Raw genomic sequence first — 22,923 nt, 5'->3', positions numbered from 1 at the left:
AGGATTTCCTGTAACTAAATCAGTGACAAAGGAAATAGAGATAGGGCACTCTAGGACTGATTCCTCCAGTGTACCAAAAGGACACATTTTTGAAGACTATAGATTATTGCCCCTGGGGACACAGCATTACAGCTTTATGAATAGTGTTGTGTTGATCTATTTGTATATTTGGAGAGTCTATAGTTATAGGCATTGTAATCCTGTAGGGCCCTACCATTTCTACTTTGATTTTCAGGGGTCTTTTCTTTTTTTTAAGATTGTATTAATTTTATTTAGAGAGAGAACAGGGGAAGAGGCACAGGGAGGAAGAGAGAATCCCAAGCAGAGTCTGCACTGAGCATGGAGCCTGATGTGGGGCTTCAAGTCACGACTCCGAGATCATGACCCTGAGCTGAAACCAAGAGTCGGACATTTAACCAACTGAGCCACCCAGGCACCCCAGTTTTTTTCCTTAAGGAAAATTTGTTAACATTTCACCTGAAGAAGCAGTAGGTTACAATAAATATGGAAAAGAAATTTAAAAATTTTAATATATGTATTTATGTATATATGTAAATGTTTATGTACCAAAAAGTTTTTCAATAAGCCTCATGAAAGAAATTAGTGAGAACTTAAAAAAATGTTTCATTGCACAGATCAAATAAGGTTAAACTTTGTATAGTCCATTGTTACTAATCAACACAGTAAAATCCCATAAAAATTGGGGCCCTAATCATTCTGAATTAGTAAAACATTTGAATTCAAGAATCTGTTTTTAATTCAGGTAGTCATTACTTTCAGGTGTACAGCTAATAAAGTATTTCACAGTAGACATTCTGTCACACCAGTAACATGTGATTGTCCTCAGAAGCCCTTAAGTTTTTAAAGTTTTAGTGGATTCAGGATGCTTTCCTGCACTTCATAAATTGTGAAAGGGCAAACTTTACTCCAACAGGTTGAAGTAACACAAACTCTGAATCAGTGGGGCACAAATAAAGGAGATTTTTCAAAGGTTTTATATCAAGTACTACTATCAGTCTGAAATTTTATGCTCCCTAGCAAAGGAAGTTTAGGATGCAAAAATTAGGGTTTTTTTTTTTAATAAGCATATTCACAGTCACAGATACATAAGGAAATTACAGACAGCTCAAAAAAATAGACATAGGTTGGGTTTTTTAGTAGTCTTGAATCGTTACCTTAAGTTTATTATAAGAATTCTAAAAAGATAATTTTTTCCTTACGTGACAACCCTTCTTTGCTAAAAAAAAAAAGTGATTCCTTTAAATAAGCAAACATCCAATATTTTTCAAAAATAGAAACAAAGATTTTTATTTAATTTTCAAGCCTGTTCATTCTATAATTTGCTTATGTCGAATATTCAGATTTACTTTTCATTGTTTTATGCCAGTATCCTAAAAGAATAAATTCATATCTCATATGTGTGAGAAATTCAATAGATATTGATTTATGAAAATAATAACTTGCTGGTAAAATATCACGAGCACCCTGTCATTTTACAAAATTATTAGTATTTTGTTTATTAATGATGAAGGCAAAGAAGAAAATAGAACATAATGAGAGCAGACAGCTGTATTACACTATGGATTATAAGCAGCTTAAGTAATGGAAATCACGTTGTGATTGTGGTGCCAATAATAAAGCACCTGCAATGGCTGACTTGGACTTTTGCCATTGTAGCCAGCTAAAATCAATAGGATGGATTAGGTACTCTAGCAAGGAGACTGTCCCAAATGTTGATTTCCTACTTGCCTGTATAAATAGGAAATTAATACTAGACAAAACATAGCGTGATTTCCAAAACAATTTCATGTGGCTAATCTAGTCCCCACAGAAGTAGGTCATTTTAGAGACATCACCAACAGAAAATTCTCTGATTCCAGTTGCCTTGCTAGCTGATAATAAAGATACCATCATAAACTTTGGGGGATTTGGTTGTTTGATTTTATTCATATATTTGATACATATTTCAACATAATTAACAAACTGTGTGGGGTCAGGTGCTCAGTCTATTACATGCAGGCTGGTTCTCAAGCAAGACTTTTAATTCATATGGACTTGAATTTCCATAAAGGTAATATATGTTTATGAAGAATTTTGAGATTGTAATAAAATTTTCTTGGTAGTCTTTTTCAATAAGAAATTCAAAATGAAGGTAGAGATACGATTTACAATAAGTTATCTTTTAGGAACTTATTTTTTTGAAGAAGTAAATCGAATATGGAAAACCACTCTTAGTTAAATAATATTAATTGGCAAAATAGTGTTACTTTTTAGGATTGTCAGGCTTAGATGGTTCCGTATTTAAAAAATATGGTTCATTCAGGGGCACCTGAGTGGCTTAGTCGGTTAATTGTCCAACTCTTGGTTTCAGCTCAGGTCATGATTTCATAGGTCCTGGGATCAAGCCCCATGTCAAGCCACGTGTCAGGCTCCAAGTTCAGCAGGGAGTCTCCTTGAATTCTCTTCCTTGGCCCTTCCTCCCACTCACGTGCCCCTCTCAAATAAATACATCTTAAAAAAACAATATATGGTCCACTCAGTGAACTCCAGTTTTTCTATATTGCCTTTATTTTCTGAATGCTATCCTGTAATTATCCATATAAAATTCTACAGAAAATGTATCCATGTATTTCAGTAAGGGAAAGAGCATAAAGAAGCATGCGTGGGAGGTCTTTGTGGGCCAGACCTAGATCTGGCTCCTGTTATTCATTTCCCCCAGTACTTGTTCTTGTGGTCTGAACTCTGTCATATGGCTACACCTAACTTCAAGCGGTGTCTTGAAAACATAATCTAATTATATACTACTTACTGTCTGATGACAATAACTTTATAGTGTCCTTTCCAAATTAGAAAGAAAGCATTAAATAATTGATGATACATTGTTACCAATAGAAAGATTCTATTATTGTGTAAAAGTCCCCTTCAATATGTATACATTTACAAATGTAACATATATTTCTAATTTTATTTTTGTTTTCTTTGTCTAATTAGCCATACAAAAAGAAGGGAAGATTTGTGGTTTAGTGGAAAAGACATGGGACTTTGAAGTCAGACAGCACATGTTTGAATCCTGACTTCATCATTTACTAGCTGTGTGACTTTTATTTAACCTTTCTGAGCCTCCTGTTTTCTCTTGTATAAAATAGAGATGAATATCATTGTATTGTTTTAAGGATCAAATATAAAGTGGGTGGCATAATATCTGGCACAAAGCATAGGGACTTAGTGGTAGCTTTGGTAATATTTTTTGAATGTTTTAAATTCAAAATATGTGATCTTTCTTATACAGGAACACCAGATGCATTCTCCCAGTTACTCACCTGCCCGTATTGTGATAGAGGCTATAAACGCTTTACCTCTCTGAAAGAACACATTAAATATCGCCATGAAAAGAATGAAGATAATTTTAGTTGCTCCCTCTGCAGTTACACCTTTGCATACAGAACTCAACTTGAACGTCACATGACGTCACATAAATCAGGAAGAGATCAAGTAAGTGAAATCAACCATCCATAGAGGGCAAGGGTTTTAACATATTTAAAAGGCTGTACTAGACAGCATCTTATCTGCAGCCTTATAAGAATGCAAGTGATTATTTGAATTATCATTTCTGAGTTACAAAGTACATATGAATATTATTTCCGAGGTAACTAAGTTTTTTTATTCTTTTTCAGATAAGATTCCTTTCTTGATTTAATTATTTTGCTTATACTGTAACAAATATTTCCCTTAAGTTTAAAACTAGATTTCAAAATGCATTCTACCAAAATGCTCAGTGTAGGAAAAATAAATACTGGTTTCATAAACCATATGACTAAGTACTGACCAAATTGAGAAGAAAGTCAAATAATAATAATAAAAGTTAATTTTCTGGGAACCAAAGACTACTTTATTTATTCTCAGTATAAGTTACTGTGTTCTGTTTACTGTAGGAAGGGAAGTTGCTTCCTCTAGGAATCTAAGGTTTAGATTCTAAACATTTTTATTCTGAAGACTCAATTTTCACATGGTTGGTTCTATTCCTATGTCACTTTGCCTCAATTTCTAGATGTATAAACCAAGACTATTCTTCTGTAAGTTAAGTTACATTTGAACTGTTGGCTCTATACTTAAGGATTAAAGGCTAAGAAGCTCTTGCTGGTTGTCCTTCTTTTATAAGATCCTGATAAGTGTCAACTCTAAACAATCAAATTAGTATCAACATGATTCTAACTTTAAAAATCAAATAAATATTCAGCTGCACAGTGTATTTTAAGGGTATGTGTTATCGTTGGGACACATGTCCAGTTTCTTGTATCAGAGGATTATGACTGTCTATAAATGCGAATCTGTGAGAACTCTGCCCTATGCATGCACCTAATCTAAGTCCTGTATCTCGTAGAGAACAAGTTAGACCCTTTCTAAGATGATGGCTAAATCAAGCAAAAAAATTATGGCAGAAACAGAATCATCAAGCAGGGCCAACCTGTCTTCTCAGGACTTTGGCAATAACACTCACCAAATCACAAAATAAAGGGGGAGAGGATAGCAATCAGGCAGTATAAGACCAAGATTTCCTTAGGTTAATGGATAAGTCCATGAGAGAACACTTGAAATTGGGGAGAATACCAACAGAAGGAAGAAATTGATACAGAGAAGGAACTACTGAAGACAAAGACATCTGTCTACCATCTGCCCCTGTGCAAGTCTTACCGGGGACAATGCAAAAGAGTGCTTTTTCCATCTCAGAGTCTTAACATGACCACAGTACAGGCAAGCCTTGGGAAAAGAGCCTATTCATGTGACATTTGGGGAGCAGACCCAAATGGCACCTGTTGCCCCCATATCCTTTCTCTACCAAGGGCCATTGTCAAAGAAAGGATCTGCAAAGCACAGATAGAGCTAATAGTGAAAGTGAGAGATGCCATTATAGAAACAAATCGTAAGATCAATGATGAACATGAAAGCCAATTTTGTCATGATTTTTCTGATGGGTGAAAGGTAGTAGGTTTTATTTTTTTTTTAATTTTATTTATTTATTTGAGAGAGAGAGAATGAGAGCCAGAGAGCATGAGAGGGAAGAGGGTCAGAGGGAGAAGCAGACGTCCTGCTGAGCAGGGAGCCCGATATGGGACTCGATCCCGGGACTCCAGGATCATGACCTGAGCCGAAGGCAGTTGCTTAACCAACTGAGCCACCCAGGCACCTGGTAGTAGGTTTTATATATGAAGTTTGTGATCAGACAAAAATCAGAAAGGAGCTGTGATTAGTATGGGGACCAATAATGTGAGGAAGTATGATTGGGATGTCTTGGAAACAATTTAGGTTACAGGGCAGCAAACCTGTGTTTGAAAAGCATGCCATGACTCAGAGATAAGCATTTCCATGTATTATTAATTTATTCATTAAACAAACATTTGTCTTTCTATTACATGTCAGGCCCTGTTCTAGGTATTAAAGGCACAATAGTGAAAAAGATAAGCAAAGATTAAGACAATGGGGAGCAACATATATTAGCAGGTGATATATAATAACAGGTAGTATGAAGAAAAATAAAGCAGAAGATAGAAAGCGAAGAAAAGTTGCTACTTTTTTAAGGATAGAAAGACCTTTCTATGAATGGGACATCCGAATTAAGACCCGAATGAAAAGAAGGAGCCAGTCATAGGATAATTGGGGAGTGGGTGTTCCAGTCAAAGGGAACAGAGCAAAACATGAAAAGGCCTTGAGGCAGAAGCCTGTCCAGCATCCCCAAAGGCCAGCAAGGAGGCCAGTGTGAATAAAGGGGAGAAAGATTGGTGGGGCCAGGAAGTATTAGGGGCTGAATGATACACCCTCTTGTATAGACCATGATAGAGACTTTTGATTTTATTCTACAGTATGACAGGGAAGCCTTTGAAGGATATTGAATTTTATCTTTATTTCCTTTTTATTTTTAAGGGAACACTGGCTTTTGCTGGAGAGTAGATCAAAAAAGACAAGAGTGGAAACAGGGAGACCACTTAGAGGCAGGAGACCATTTGGAGGCTATTGCTATAATCCAGGCCAAAGGTAGTGGTGGCTTTGAAATCACTGGTGGTAACAGACATGACACAGTGATGAATGTTGGATGCAGAGTATATTCAGATGGCTTGCTGATGGATTAAGTAAGGGTGTTCAGAGAAAGAGAGGAATCAAGGATTACTCCAAAGTTGAGGGCCTAAGCAATAATCAAATAAATGAAGGTGTCATTCACAAAGACAGGAAACATCAGAGACGGAGCTGACTCTCAGAAGGGAAATTAAGAGTTCAGGTTAATCGTGGCAAGTTTCACATGCCCATTGCTTTCCAATAGGCAGTATCAAGGTCTCAATTGGCTGGGAGAGTCTGGAGTTAAGGGAAAGAGGTCTAGAGATACCCTGTTGGGAGTTGTCACCATATATGTGGTGCTTATAACCATGGGTTTGGATGAAGTAGGGCCTGATACAGAGTTAAGTACTCATTCTCTTTCCTTACTGTATGAAAAACAAAAGAAGGGAGATTCCAGCTAGGGTGAGCATGAAGCAAGTAGAAAGTACTTGAGTTAACCCTTTGAAGTATGGCTGGAATCTTAATAATCATAATTATAGGGAAATATAGCCAAGAAATAAGGAATAGTATAAACCAAAGCAAGGAGATAGAGTAGTATATGTGCAAAAAACTGAGACTCACTAAGTGACTGAGGCATGAACTTCTTATAGGGAACTGGTGAAGAATCAGCCTGGAAACTCAGGTAAACTTGGAATGTATAGACCCAGAATCTATATTCAGGGGCTAATGGGGGGAGCCTTTGGAGGTTTATGAGCAATTTATGGTTTATGAGGTTTATGATAGAATTCAATTCAAGCAGTGCTTTTGTATGGTTAATCTAATAAACACAAAAAGCAGAAACAGACTCATAAACACAGAGAACATACGGTGGTTGCCACAGGGGAGGGAGGGGAGGGGATGGGTAAAACGGGTGAAGGGGAGTGGGAGGTCCAGGCTTCCAGTTATAGAATGAACAAGGCAAGGGTATGTGCTGTGGTGAGCACTGTGAAGTGTGCAAGACTGTTGAATCACAGATCTGTACCTCTGAAACAAATAATGCAATATATGTTAAGAAAAAAAAAGAAGAAGATAGCAGGAGGGGAAGAATGAAGGGGAGTAAATTGGAGGGGGAGACGAACCATGAGAGACGATGGACTCTGAAAAACAAACTGAGGGTTCTAGAGGGGAGGGGGGTGGGGGGATGGGTTAGCCCAGTGATGGGTATTAAAGAGGGAATGTTCTGCGTGGAGCACTGGGTGTTATATGCAAACAATGAATCATGGAACACTACATCAAACACTAATGATGTAATGTATGGTGATTAACATAACATAGTAAAAAAAAAGAATGAGCAATTATGGGGATGAAAGGTACAGCATTGAGAATATAGTCAGTGGTGTTGTGATAGTGTTGTATGGTGACAGATGGTAGACACTTGTGATGAGCACAGCATAACATATGGAGTTGTTTGACTCACTGTGTTGTATGCTGAAACATTGTCAACTATACTTGACTGGAAAACATTTTTTAATAATAAATAAATTTAATAATGGATAAATAAAAAATAAAATAATGGGACCTGGAAAAAATCTAAGGGTGCAGAATATATTTGAAATATATAAAAGTGAGATTTTGATAAACCAGACAAAGCTATTATAATACTCCATATTTGGATGAAAAGATGGAAGTATTTTTTAAATTCATCAGATTAAAGTACATTTTGGTAATACCAAGCATCTAGGAGATAGGATAAACTGCTGGAAAAAGCCTGGCTGCAGAAGAGATAATCTCTAGTTTCTAGTAAAGTATATATTATTTGTGCTAAATACTGTATTACTCAATAAAGTATGATTCTCATACTCTAGCAAGTAGAGATTTTTCTCTATGTCAAAATTCTGATCCCACTATCACCCTTCTTTTTGGTGTAATATTCCACGTGTTAGATTTTTGTGACTGCCTCAATTTGAAGCCTTTGAGAAGCAGAATTCACCAAAATATTACTTTTAGCAGATTGGCTATTCTTTTATGTCCAAAGGTTTATTGCTCTCTAATTAAAATATCAATTCTTCGTTACAGAGACATGTGACACAGTCTGGGGGAAATCGTAAATTCAAGTGCACTGAATGTGGAAAAGCTTTCAAATACAAACATCATCTAAAAGAGCACTTAAGAATCCACAGTGGTAAATATTTGTTTTCTTTCTACACCTTGAATATCATAGCATATGTGGTAATAAATAAATCTGTTATAACGTGGTCTGCACATATGGTCAGAAACTTTTTGCTTTTCTTGTAGAATAAAGACTAACCTGGAGAAATTTTCTGTTTATGAACGGTATTTTATTGGTGTCTTAATCTTTAACTGAAGCATATTAAGCTAATATAATATAACATACTCCAAATTTCCTAATCAGAACATAGCATGTTTTAACAAGAAGCACAACCTCTTTGAGCTTTCTGATGGATGCTAATTTCATTGCCTCTTTTGCACAGTTAACAAGGGAATGAAAAAGGAAATAGAGGTACAATTTGCACAAGAAAGTAAGGACGCAAAGACGTTCTTTACATGAGAGAAACAGAAGTGGAAACTCCAGATAGGAAGTGGTCAGGGGTGATGTGGAGTCACCCAGACAGGGCAGCATTGAAAATTTAAAAGAAAAATGTGTTCACCTCTCATTTCATCTTTCTTTTCCACATTCTTTTCTAAAAATTACTTACAAAATGATATTATATGATTAAAAAAAAGTCTGTTTTAGAAACTTAGAAACAAAAAGAGCTGTATTTGCATGTCTTTAGGGGCTCTACTTCAACAAAAGCTGTAATAAAAACTTGGTAGCATCTCCCATTGCACTATGATATCCATTCATCTGATTAATTTTGGTATGTTATTTTAGATTTAAATAGTAGTGAAAAAGAACTGTTTTCTAATTAATGAGAAATGATGGGTGTCTGCACATTGCTTATTTTGTGAAAATGATTGTATTGACATTTACATCTTACAGACATCCTATAAAAAAGTACAGCGGGTGGCTTTGTGAGAGGTGACTGGTGTGGTATCTGTGTTTTATTTTGGAACTACATTTCTAGAAGTTTCACTCTCTTGTTTGTTGAGGGCTAAATAATGTGAAAGTTACCAATTTGGTTAAACCAAGATTCTTGCAAAAACATTTATTTATTTTCACAGTTTAATATTCCTGGAAATAAGAAGTTGTCTTTTGCAGTCTGCCACAAAATCCTATTTCTTAACTTCTGGGCTATCAAAAAATTTTCATCAAGAATATATTTTTAATGACCTGCTTTCTTGCTACAGATGATTTGAAGTTATTGATAGAGATCTAACTAATTCAAGAGAGTTTTCTTAAACGTTGAGATTGGGGTAGAGGAGGGAAAATAAAATAAAATTTAGAGCAAGATTCATGTACAGAATGAATGTCATATGGTCCTATTGCAGTTATATAGGATGTGGATCTGTCAGACCTGGTGATGATACGGAATTGGGAAGCATGTATCATACCAGAGATTACAATGCAGGGCAGAAATGGAAGTTGATATTTAATCACAAAACTCTGCATTGATATTCAAAAATCAGTCTCAATCAAGTAGTAAGTAGGGAGCAACTGTCTATAGTACTGACAGAAAAGTTTTAGGAGTTTGGATGGACAAGCGCTTGATAGAAGCTTGGTAACGGTCGCTGAAGGAGCTAGTGCAAGTTTAGCCTACATCGTGGGGCACAGAGCGTCTGCCGTCTCTGCACTGTCCATTCATTATGTGTTTATAGGATAGTCTTATCCTCAAGGGGAAGTAATATGAGACTTATGTACCTTTAATACAGCAAGAAATTTTAATTCAAAAATATATTAGAAAAATAAGTAACACAGGCATGAAGTAAACATGAAATAAAATGGATACTATGACATGCCAAGCACATGCTGGAAGTGGACCACAGATTAGACTCTAAGGTTTAGGAACTCAGAAAACTGCAGTCAGTAACCAAGACCCAGACTGTCTGCAAGTGAAAGGAATCAGTCGCTAGGAAAAGTACAACTCTTCCTGCTACAAAGCCCGTAGAGAAGCAAAATGCATTTTATATCATTTTCCAAAATATCCTTAAAATAGTACAGCAGAAAGTTTGATAGGGTTTTCTTTTTAAAGTAAGATTCTCCATGGGATGCCTGGGTGGCTCAGTCAGTTAAGCGACTGCCTTCGGCTCAGGTCGTGATCCCAGGGTCCTGGGATCGAGTCCCGCATCGGGCCCCCTGCTCGGCAGGAAGTCTGCTTCTCCCTCTGCCTGCCACTCCCCTGCTTGTGCTCTCTCTCTCTCTCTCTTTCTGACAAATAAATAAATAAAATCTTTAAATAAATAAATAAAAATAAAGAAAGATCCTCCAATAGAAAGCCAGTGATATTTCACCAAAATGCAGTTTAGAAAAAGCATTTCTCCAGGGTAGCCACTTGGATACAATCCAGGTATACAGCTCTCAGATGGTCTGGTTTATTCCAAAGGAAGATTTCTGAGTTGGGGCTTCTCAGTGTCATTCCAGGACTGGTACCAGTCTGTAAGCTTTTTTGAGACTGGTTCTTGAAGAGCTAAATATAGAAACTGAGAGTAATTTAGAAACTATTAGACAAAAGCAAATGCTGTGACAATTTTATTATATTTTATACAATATTGATCTTACAGTAGATTGGAAATTTAAAACAAAAAAAAAAAAAAAATGGCACCGAAGGTCCTTCACCACAGATAGTTTTGAAAGAGCTGTTTAGAGTATTGAATAATGGATGAGCTTCATATCCTTCAAGAAACCTCTGCAATCTTTTTTTCTCAGCTCAGTTTTTAATCAGGATCTTCAAATTATACTCCCTAAAATTACCTGGATTGTTGCTATCTTCCGACACCGTTAAAACGAGCCATATGCAGCATCATGTGTTTTAGCCATCATCTGAACTCCTCATGTGGGAGCTGAGCTATGATGAGGAGCAGGTCACCTCACCTCCACTCAGAGGTGAGACAAAAAAGGCTCCTGTTCCCGGGCTCTGATCCTCCCCAGAAATAACTTGGGTTTGTTCCATAGCCCTGTGAACTTTAGCCTGGAAAGTTTTTACGTAAGATGCAGCCAAACGTCCACTGCAGCCATTACAAAAAAGAAATCAGTATTCATAGGACATCTGACTTTTTACAGCACAACTTCACCTCTAGGGTTTAACAGTTGCTAGACAGACAAATTAGGTGATGTACTTTAGCTATAAACCAGAAAGCTATACAGTTAGAAACAAGGGGTTTTCCAACAAACATAGTGGATTTAGCTTTATAACAATTGTTCTGCACTTTCTTTCTGGCAATGATAAAGTATCAGGTAATCCCCAACAATAATACTGATGACTAGCACTTATTGAGTACTTAACTATGTACAGCCACATTCTAGTTATTTGTGTACATTAACTCATATAGTCCCAATGATAGCCGTATGAGGTAGATGCTATTACTTCTTCCCTTTCTACTGATGAGAAAATGGAGCATCAGAGAGCTTACATAACATATCCAGAGTCACTCAGCTAGTCCATGGCAAAGCCAGGGCCCCAGTGTAAGTATCCTGACTCCAAAGCTGTTGCCTTAGCCACTGGGCTCCTCTGTCTCCCTGTCTGTAAAGATAAAAATAATCTGTGGGGCACCTGGGTGACTCAGTTGGTTAAGCATCTGCCGCCTTCTGCTCAGGTCATGATGTCCAGGTCCTGGGATCAAGCCCCATGTCAGGCTCCCTGCTCAGCAGAGAGTCTGCTTCTCCCTCTCCCTCTGCCCCTCCCCACTGCTCCTGCTCTCTCCCTCTCCCTCTCTCCTTCTCTCAAATAAATAAATAAAATCTTTTTTAAAAATAATCTATATTATAAATTCTTATTTTCCAAGTGTCTCTAACAAGAGAACAAGCATATGGCTCATCTAAAAAAGTTATGCAAGAATTTAAAATGTTAAAATAGAGACACTAGAACACATCCCTTGCTTTACAGCCCTTCCCCCCGGAAATTTACCTGATGCATTTTGAGTATTGAATCATATTTCAGGCATCCCATTGGAAAGATACTGATAAACTGGAGAATTTCCAGAGCTGAGTTAACAAGTGGGTAAGTGGGAAGGGTTCTAAAAACCATGTCCTATGAGGAATCTTTGAAGGACCTGGGTATATTTAACCCACACAAGGGAAGTGTAAGGATACAGATGACCGCTCTGCATCAGTTTGAAAGTCTGACTTTGAGAAGAGAAGTTAGACTTGCTCTGTGTGGCATCAGAGGGCAGGCTAGGACGGGAAAGTAGGCATTATAACAAGCAAATTCTGGCCTAGTACTCAACCTCTCTCTCCAGAGAATTACTTTTTAAAAGAATCACTAACTTGTATTAAGACCACACAAAGAGTTTCGCTATATTATGTCATAAAACTGCTACAACAATCCAGTGAGGATGTATTTACATTTGTTTACACACCTAAACACTGAGGCTTGGAAAGATTAAGAAAACAGTAAGCGGCACCTGGGGGGGCTCAGTCAGTTGAGCATCCGACTCTTAATTTCAGCTCAGGTCATGATCTCATGGTCATGGGATCGAGCCCCGTGTTGGGCTCCATGCTCAGTGTGAGTCTGTTTGAGATTCCCTCTCTCCTCTCCTCCTCTTTCTTCTCCCACCCCACTCATGACCCCATCTTTCTCTCAAAATAAATTAATTAATTAATTAACCAATTAATTACTTAAATCTTTTTTAAAAACTAGTGGCAGAGCTAGGTTTTGAACCCAAATTCATGATCCTCAGCAGTACCAAACTAGACTATCTTCCATAGAGCTGTCCAGCAAGTAATAACCTCCTTTTAATAAAGGAGCTTACACAGGAGACTAGCTAAAGTCAAGGATGATATAAAATGAACTCTTTGACTGTACAAGAGGGCCTCTTAGATCCCTTCCAGTTCTAATACCTGATTCTTCAAGTAAATATACTTTGAGAAAATATAACTCACTTTTTAAAAACTTCACAACACTGAAATTACATTATTCGAAGAACTTACATTGAGTTTCTCACTGCTTTCATTTTCATTCTTAAAAAGAACGGAGGAAAGAAAGAGTTTTATCTTGATACTGAGGAGATAAATAGCATCACCATATTCCATAATTTTGCAATGAGTCATTCATTCATCCAAAAAAGGTTTATTGAGCATTTTTGACCTACACTTCAATAGGTACAAGGCATAAATGGCACACGAGACTCAAGTTCCTATCTTATTGAAACTGATAGTCTTTAACCTATAAATTATAAATGAATGAACTATAAATATAAATTAAAATTAAGGTGAAAAATTAGGGTTGTCTGAAAGTATTCCATTTGGCTCCATGCTTCTCAAAATTTTCTACCAAAGTATCCCTAACAGCCAACAAGAATGAATGTCTTCTCTCCTGGAAGGTCAAGGAAGCAACTTGACATAAGTCCCTACAAGCAAGGAGCTTCTTTGACATTCTGGATTTTTCCTAACAATTCACAAGAATATTGTCTTTTTCTCCATGGTATAATCTGTGTTTTAATATTAAAATGTTTTAAGTTACTGTAACCACTGTCACTAAAATTGAAACTACAAGAAAGCTTTGCATACCCACTAGAACACTGCCTTCTAGCTCCAGGAATGCATACCTCCCAGTTTAATAAGCCAAGGCTGATAACAATACCTCATATGGAAAGTTTTCTGCCCATTGAGAAAGATCTTTTCAAGGAAACCTTAAAACCTCGTGGATATGGGAAGGATAGCTATTTGCACTTGTTAAGTCTTATATAAGGGAGATTTTACTTTCCTTTCCTCTAATATTAATTTCTCCTGCAGATGGTTAAGTATAGTGCAATACAGAAAAATTACATAGGTAGATGAAATAGGGTAAGAAAAAAAATTACTTGAAAGAGTAGATGTACATTTGACCCTTGAACAATGCAGGGTTATGGGAGCCAGGCCCCCATGCAGTCAAAACTCCACATACAACTTTTGACTCCCCAAAACTTAACTACTGCTAGCCTACTGCTGACCAGAAGCCTTACCTATAACAGAAACAGTCAATTAATACACGTTTTGAATGTTATCTGTATTATATACTGTATTGTTAGAATAGAGTAAGCAAAGAAAAGGGTATTAAGAAAACTCATAAGGAAGAGAAAATACATTTGCAGTACTGCAGGGTATTTATCAAAAAACATCCCCGTGTTAAGTCAGCCCATGCAGTTCAAACCCATGTTGTTCAAGGGTCAACTGGAATTATTTTTGGCATTTGAGAATTATTTGAAGTTTTAAAGGTTAGCAGGAATATTATACACATATGCTGAGAAGACTTCCTTACAGGTTAGCACATGTACCACAGACAAAGGTTTTGCTAGTCATTATAACATTTATATCAGTTTTGAAATTAAAATGAATATTCTAAATAAAATTGTATCACAAGATACATGGAAATCTCTTTTTAAATTTATACTCTTTGTCTTAAGGAAAATGTGGATACATGAAAACTTACATGTAATAATTCAGTGAATATAATTTTTTTTGTTTAGGAGAGAAGCCATATGAATGCCCAAACTGCAAGAAACGTTTTTCCCATTCTGGTTCCTATAGCTCACACATAAGCAGTAAGAAATGTATCAGCTTGATGCCTGTGAACGGGCGACCAAGAACAGGACTCAAGACGCCTCAGTGTTCCTCGCCATCTCTTTCGGCATCACCAGGCAGTCCCCCACGACCACAGATACGGCAAAAGATAGAGAATAAGCCCCTTCAAGAACAACTTTCTATAAACCAAATTAAAACTGAACCTGTGGATTATGAATTCAAACCCATAGTGGTTGCTTCAGGAATCAACTGTTCAACCCCTTTACAGAATGGGGTTTTCAGTGGTGGTGGCCCGTTACAGGCAACCAGTTCTCCTCAGGGTGTGGTGCAAGCTGTTGTTCTGCCAACAGTCGGTTTGGTGTCTCCCATAAGTATCAATTTAAGTGATATTCAGAATGTACTTAAAGTGGCAGTAGACGGTAATGTAATAAGGCAAGTTTTGGAGAATAATCAAGCCAGTCTTGCATCCAAAGAACAAGAAACAATCAATGCTTCATCCATACAGCAAGGTGGCCATTCTGTTATTTCTGCCATCAGTCTTCCTTTGGTTGATCAAGATGGAACAACCAAAATTATCATTAACTACAGTCTTGAGCAGCCTAGCCAACTTCAAGTTGTTCCTCAGAATTTAAAAAAAGAAAATCCAGTCCCCACAAACAGTTGCAAAAGTGAAAAGTTACCAGAAGATCTTACTGTTAAATCAGAGAAGGACAAAAGCTTTGAAGGAGGAGTGAATGATAGCACTTGCCTTCTGTGTGACGAATGTCCAGGAGATATTAATGCACTTCCCGAATTAAAGCACTATGACCTAAAGCAGCCTGCTCAGCCTCCTCCACTCCCTGCACCAGAAGCTGAGAAGCCCGAGTCCTCTGTTTCCTCGGGTGGAGATGGCAATCTGTCTCCCAGTCAGCCACCTTTAAAGAACCTCTTATCTCTTCTAAAAGCATATTATGCTTTGAACGCACAGCCAAGTGCAGAAGAGCTCTCAAAAATTGCTGATTCGGTAAACCTCCCACTGGATGTAGTAAAAAAGTGGTTTGAAAAGATGCAAGCTGGACAGATTTCAGTGCAGTCTTCTGAACCATCTTCTCCTGAACCAGGCAAAGTGAATATCCCTGCAAAGAATGATGAGCAGCCTCAATCTACAAATGCAAACGAACCCCCGGACAGCACAGTAAATCTACAGAGTCCCCTGAAGATGACTCACTCTCCAGTGTTACCAGCGGGATCAACCGTCAATGGTTCCAGAAGTAGTCCATCATCCCCATCACCTCTAAACCTTTCCTCATCCAGAAATACACAGGGTTACTTGTACACAGCGGAAGGTGCACAAGAAGAGCCACAAGTAGAACCTCTTGATCTTTCACTACCAAAGCAACAGGGAGAATTATTGGAAAGGTCAACTATCACTAGTGTTTACCAGAACAGTGTTTATTCTGTCCAGGAAGAACCCTTGAACTTGTCTTGTGCAAAAAAGGAGCCGCAAAAGGACAGCTGTGTTACAGACTCAGAACCAGTTGTAAATGTAATCCCACCAAGTGCCAACCCCATAAATATTGCTATACCTACAGTCACTGCCCAGTTACCCACGATCGTGGCCATTGCTGACCAGAACAGTGTTCCATGCTTGCGGGCACTAGCTGCCAATAAGCAGACTATTCTGATTCCCCAGGTGGCTTACACGTACTCGACTACAGTCAGCCCTGCAGTCCAGGAACCACCCTTGAAAGTGATCCAGCCAAATGGGAATCAGGTAAAGAAAAGGCCCCTCTCCCAAAGCTATTTACCAAAATGCTAGTTTGACTTCTTTCGGTGAATTTTTTGGAATAAAAATCAGTCTCTGTAGAGCCGAACAGGTTGTTGCAAACTGTCGTTTTTGAGAGGAAATAGATAAACATTTGCTTTAACTTTCATAGCATCTCGCCTTCAGTTTCTTAACTAATCCCAGGTATGGTTATCACCTACAGTTTTGTTATTCTCCTGGGGAAATGAGAAGGCTCAGCTAAAGACTTGACTATCTGAAGCTTGAAACAGAGAAGAAAAATTGGAATACTCACCAATTGGACTTCTGTTTTTAGAGTTAGATTCCCAAATTAGTAACGGTTTCTGCTGTATCATCATTAATGCATGAAAATACATTCCCATTCACAGACATTTCACACCAGCAAAACTGAGCTATTACTTTTTATGTGTTAACACCTATATTTATTAAAGGCTTTAATTAAACAAGAATTAAGTATACAAAGAGCTCACCTAGTGAATTTGCTGATCACTTTATGAGCTGTAAACTAAAACAGCATTCAGTCATAATTAACATATATGAACCTATATGTGCATTTTCCTCCTTACCTTTCCCCCCAAAATCCATGATGCAGTTTTAGTTAGAACCATTTTGTGTACTATTGTGTGGCTCATTATCCAGACTTTTTCTAGGTTACTAACCTTGATGGCCTCCCAATTTTTTTCATCGGTTTCTTATTGAATCAACCAAATACTAGAGATAAATGTGATCTTTCATCCAAATATTTGCTATAAGTAGGTACAGCTGAAATAATTACAATATCCTGTTCAAATGTATACCTGCTGCTTTTTGTCCCCCTTAAATATTGCTACTGATTGGGTTTCCTGCAACTAATGAATTCATCTAGACTCTCAGTGTTTAAAACACTGTGCACACCTTTGAATAATAAAAGGGGACCCACCAACATTTCACTTAATCATAGGGCCACGTCAGATAGCAGTGAAAGTAGTCCAGGTACTTTAGCACAAACTGGCAGCTCACAAACCACCCAGGCAAATGGCTGCGCCTCTCCCACTTTGCAAAACTATAAGAAATGTTGTGGAAAACCTTTGAGCTTTTAGACTATTTGTGGGCTTAGAGGCAATAGAATGGAAGACTTGAGGAAAGACATAAGGATCTTGAGGGACCCAATTCCACTACCAGTCATTGTTTACCTACATGAGAGCTTCCTACACATTACCGCCCTGGGACTGCCTGAAATGTTTTTATTCCACTGAAATTCTGAAGATTTATTTTGTCTAGCAAGTATTCTTGCTTCAAAATAGAGACCCTCCTGCATTGTTTTGCCATCTTGTTCCTTAGCAAGAGCAAATCCCTCTCTTTTCAAAGAAACCATGGAGGTCAGTTCATAGACTTCTGAAGTTCTGGAGGATACAATTGAAAGACCACCTTTAAAAATAGAATCTTGGGGCGCCTGGGTGGCTCAGTCATTAAGCGTCTGCCTTCGGCTCAGGTCATCATCCCAGGGTGCTGGGATCGAGCCCCGCATCGGGCTCCCTGCTCCGCGGGAAGGCTGCTTCTCCCTCTCCCACTCCCCCTGCTTGTGTTCCCTCTCTTGCTGTGTCTCTCTCTGTCAAAGAAATAAATAAAATCTTTATAAATAAATAAATAAAAATAGAATCTTAATTTTTGCTTAGGAAAACAATGAAGGCAAATAATGCAGTTAGAGATTGGTGATGATGTAGCACACTCGTAAGTTAAAATTTTCCGCGAATTTCTCACAAAGTCATGATTTCTTTGAAACCAGGTAAATTTTGTTAGTATACGTTTTACGTTCTTTCATCAGTTGCTCACTTGTTTTTGTCATCGTTGTGACTCTGTTGCCCCCAACCGCACTTTTTTCTGTATCAACCCCCATCTAGCCTCTAGCCTCCCACCCTTGGAGCCTGTCTGCAGTGATGAGTAGTATTCCTGCTTTGGTCAAGCTATTATTGAAAGTATAAAGCGAAGTAGTTTTTTAACCTGTGCTTTTATATATATGTCTCTTGCTTACCTTTTAATTTGAAATTAGGTGTTCTTCTCTTTCTTTAGGATGAAAGGCAAGACACTAGCTCAGAAGGAGTATCAAATGTGGAGGACCAGAATGACTCGGATTCGACACCACCCAAGAAGAAAATGCGGAAGACAGAAAATGGAATGTATGCTTGTGATTTGTGTGATAAGATATTTCAAAAGAGTAGCTCACTGTTGAGACATAAATACGAACACACAGGTATGTCGCCGAACCTGACAGCTTTTGAAAAATGACTCTCTAACCCTTTCCGCAAACTGAAGTGCCCCCGAAAGCCTTCTGAGGATTTTGTGTCATGGCTGTGTTCTTATTTTGCAGGTAAGAGACCGCACGAGTGTGGAATCTGTAAGAAGGCATTTAAACACAAACATCATTTGATCGAACACATGCGGTTACATTCTGGAGAAAAGCCCTATCAATGTGACAAATGTGGAAAGCGTTTCTCACACTCTGGGTCTTACTCCCAACACATGAATCATCGCTACTCCTACTGCAAGCGAGAGGCGGAGGAGCGCGACGGCGCGGAGCACGAGGGCCCGGGGCCGGAAGTCCTGGCCGGCGAGCACGGCGGGGCCCGGGCGTCGCCCTCGCAGGCCGACTCGGATGAGAGGGAGAGTCTGACGAGGGAAGAGGATGAAGACAGTGAGAAGGAGGAGGAGGAGGAGGAGGACAAAGAGACGGAAGAGCTGCGGGAAGAGAAGGAATGTGAGAAACCGCAAGGGGAGGAGGACGAGGACGAGGAGGACGAGGAGCCGGCGGGGGCGGGGGCGGGGGGGGAGGCGGAGGAGGAGGGCGAAGAGGCACAAACTGAAGGTCTGACGAAGGAAGATGACGCCGTAAACCAAGCCCGCGGCTTCGAGCGAAAAGTGAGCAAGAAGAGTGAGCAGGTGTCTGAAGAAAAAACAAACGAAGCCTAATGGTTTTCCTAGAAGGAAAATACATTCTAATTGGTAATGAAGTTTGTTCTATATTATACATGCTTTTCATGGAAACACAGTCAGCTGTATACTGTGGTTTCTGTTCACTACTGTGTAAAGTAAAAATTAAAAAAAAATACAAAATACAAACCCCCCCCACACACACATACACACACACACACACACACAAATCCGGGTGTGCCTGAGCTCAGACCTAGTAATTTTTCATGCATTTTTCAAAGTTAGGAACAAGTTTGTAACACGAAGCAGATTTGAAAACTTTAATGACTCGGAAAGCAAAGATTTAACAGGTTAAAGGAAACTGATTAATTAAATAAGCATCTGGCATTGTTTCATTTTGTCAGTATTAATTATCGCTCTTACGTTGGTTTATTCTTAAGCTGTACAATTGGGAGAAATTTTATAATTTTTTATTGGTAAACGTATGCTAAATCCGCTTCAGTATTTTATTATGTTTTTTAAAATGTGAGAACTTCTGCACTACAAAATTCCCTTCGCAGAGAAGTATAATGCAGTTCCAAACCTTGCTGACTACCTTTTATAAATCCAATCTAGAAGGTAGTAATTTCTAATATTTAGATGTCATAGTGGAGTATTACCATTTCAAGTGTATTGTTAGCCTTAAGAAAGCAGCCGATAGAAGAACTGAAGTTTCTTACTCATGTGGTTTAAAATGGAGTTCAGAAGATCGTCGTTGAGCTCTGATTGCAGGGACTAACAGTGTTCATCCTGGGAAGGGCAGCAGAGTCGTCGGAATCAGTGTCCGTATTGTGTTTGAGTATGTGGTGACAAATATGAAGGATATGATATGAAGCTTTGTATCTCCTTTGGCCTTAAGCAAGACCTGTGTGCTGTAAGTGCCATTTATCAGTATTTTCAAGGCTCTAACCCGCCTTCGTTCAATGTGTGGCCTACAATAACTAGCATTTGTTGATTTGTTTATTGTATCAAAATTCCAAATAAAACTTAAAACCACTGACTCTGTCAGAGAAACCTAAACACTGGGACGTTTCATCCTTTAATTCCTCAGTACTCATTTTGTGTTAATTGACTTTCAAAATTTCTCTACAGAAATGAAAGGGAAATTTTCTAATCTGCTCTGTCCATGTACGTGCATTTCAGACATGGACATGCCATTGTTATTTGGCTCATAACTGTTTCCAAATGTTAGTTATTATGGACCCAGTTTATTAACAACATTAGCTGATTTTTACGTATCAGTATTATTTTATTTCTTTTAGTTTATAGATCTGTGCAACATTTTTGTACTGTATGTCTTCAAACCTGGCAGTATTAATACCCTTCTTACTGACATGTACTTTTAGTTTTAGAAAACTTTTATATTTATGTGTCTTATTTTTATATTTCTTTATTTATTACACAGTGTAGTGTATAATACTGTAGTTTGTATTAATACAATAATATATTTTAGTATGAAAATTTGGAAAGTTGATAAGATTTAAAGTAGAGATGCAATTGGTTCTCTTGCATTGAGATTTGATTTAACAGTGTTATGTTAACATTTATACTTGCCTTGGACTGTAGAACAGAATTTAAATGGGAATGTATTAGTTTTACAACTACAATCAAGTCATTTTACCTTTACCCAGTTTTTAATATAAAACTCTTAAATTTTGAAATTCACTGTGTGACTAATAGCATGATGCTCTGCAGTTTTATTAAGAGATTAGCCTAACCATAAAACTCTCATTTCCTTAGTAAGCCAAATTAGGATAACCTTATATAAACAGTGTTGGGAACAATGTTTAACATTTTGTGCCAATTTGTTCCTGTATTCATGTATGTAAGTTACAAATCTGATTCTTCATTTTTAAGTTCCTTGTTACACCATGGTCATTTTCTAGTTTTTTACCAGACTCCCCCATCTCACAATAAAATGCATCAACAAGCCTGACCTGCTGTCATTCTTTGCATTATTATCAAGATTTTCCTTGGAAAGCTCTCTGAAACGGGGTACTGCACAGTCATCCTGCACTCAGCTTACCTTGGGCTGAATGTGGGTAACAAACTAAATGTTTTCGACATTTACCATTAAATCATGGACTTCCCTGTGGCTGAATGTTTCTGGGAAGATCAGAGTTGGCAACTAAAGGCTTCCTCAGAGGTTGCTCCCTCTTCCCGAAACCTTAACCGCACCCCCTTAGCACCCTGTGACTTCTCATCCGCAGGTCACTTCAGGGAAGCACGGGTGTAGACGCCCTTCCTCTGTGCGTTCCGCGTACCTCTCTTGCCACAGCTCTTACGCGGCTGTTTTCTTCCCTCCCCACCGGGAAGAGGAACCGCGTCTACCAGAGTCACGCTCACATCCCCAGTGCCTAGCAGAGTGCCTGGCACTAGCAGGTACAACAGGTTTTACTGAATGACAATGTAATTTGCGTGTTAACAGAGGTCGGCTATGGCCCTACTACTCTCTTGCCTCTGATCCAAGAATATGTATTAAATCATTCTAGCAAGCGAATATTTTTCTTACTCGGGTCCTATTGAACATTTGACGTCGTAGACAGACAGTAAATTATGCTGCCTTTTTCAATAGAATGCCTTACTATTCTGATTTTGAGAGTTTATTTCTAGGTGTCTTTCTGATGCTTTCCCTCACGGGACACGACACAAGCATTCAAGCCTGTAGATGTGACTGCTTCCAGTATGAACGATGTGACCAATTCTAGGGGACTCTATTTTAGGGCCCACTTCTGTTTCTATGACCCCACATTCCTAAAATACTCATTAACGTCCTGTTGCTTCATTTCTTCTGTCACTGAGAACCGCCACCCAGTAAACAAACTCACCATGTAGGATTAGGAAATAAGAATAAGTAACCCTTCCTAGGAGGCCTTTATACAGTAACCACTGTAAGAAGAAGCTCAAAAAAGCTTGACATACTGAAAAATGGCTAACAAAGGAATCTAGCTATTATCAGAGAAGTTTTGGAAAGGAAGACAAGTGAACACTTCCCAGTGTTTGCCTAAATCACATAACAACAGTAGAGCCATATGTTATTTACTTGTGCCATGCAAAGGTGCTTCACTACTATTACCAAATTAATTTTCACAAAATATGTATAAAAACCATGTGCTCATGAACACACACACACACACATCAATACCAGAATAAGGATTTAAACATAGGCGTATCTGGCTCTAAATCCACGTTCTTAACTAGCTTGTATCACATCTCCTATAAGAATAGCTCATACTAATTTAAACTCGAACCTGGCCTTAGAGAATATGAGAAGAAAATGTCACCAAGACCAATCTACATTTCATAACAGGATGAAAAAGGAAAGGAGGGGCATGAGATTTTTTCAAATCTGTGTGCAAACTTTAAAATTAGCCTTGAAAACATGAAACTACAGTAACTTGGTTTTCTCCTCTTAAGATCAAGGGAAGACATACGAGGACAATCACAATATGGACTTTGTCTCTGAACCTTAAGAAAAAGCAGAAGCTCCTCTGCTCTAATGAGCTAATTCATTCCATTCAACACAGCAGAACACACATTCTTTTTCTCA

The 22,923-nt window shown here is 38.2% G+C and overlaps 1 protein-coding gene across 10 annotated transcripts in view; it reads left to right on the top strand.

Moving 5' to 3' along the window:
- ZEB1 (zinc finger E-box binding homeobox 1) overlaps positions 1–21,383 on the top strand; it is a 188,827-nt gene extending 167,444 nt beyond the window's left edge. For all 10 annotated transcript variants that reach the window (XM_027592419.2, XM_027592418.2, XM_027592423.2 and 7 more), the window contains 5 exons: positions 3,290–3,492; positions 8,104–8,209; positions 14,590–16,397; positions 18,477–18,657; positions 18,775–21,383. In XM_027592419.2, coding sequence (XP_027448220.2) covers positions 3,290–3,492; positions 8,104–8,209; positions 14,590–16,397; positions 18,477–18,657; positions 18,775–19,373 — 2,897 coding nt within the window. In that variant the 3' untranslated portion in view covers positions 19,374–21,383. The remainder of the gene's footprint in view (positions 1–3,289; positions 3,493–8,103; positions 8,210–14,589; positions 16,398–18,476; positions 18,658–18,774) is intronic.
- Positions 21,384–22,923: the final 1,540 nt, after the last annotated feature.

The sequence above is a fragment of the Zalophus californianus genome, chromosome 9, assembly GCF_009762305.2.
Source record: "Zalophus californianus isolate mZalCal1 chromosome 9, mZalCal1.pri.v2, whole genome shotgun sequence".
Lineage (NCBI taxonomy): Eukaryota > Metazoa > Chordata > Mammalia > Carnivora > Otariidae > Zalophus > Zalophus californianus.
Note: the sequence above shows the minus strand (reverse complement) of the source record. Positions and strands in the feature narration are given on the sequence as shown.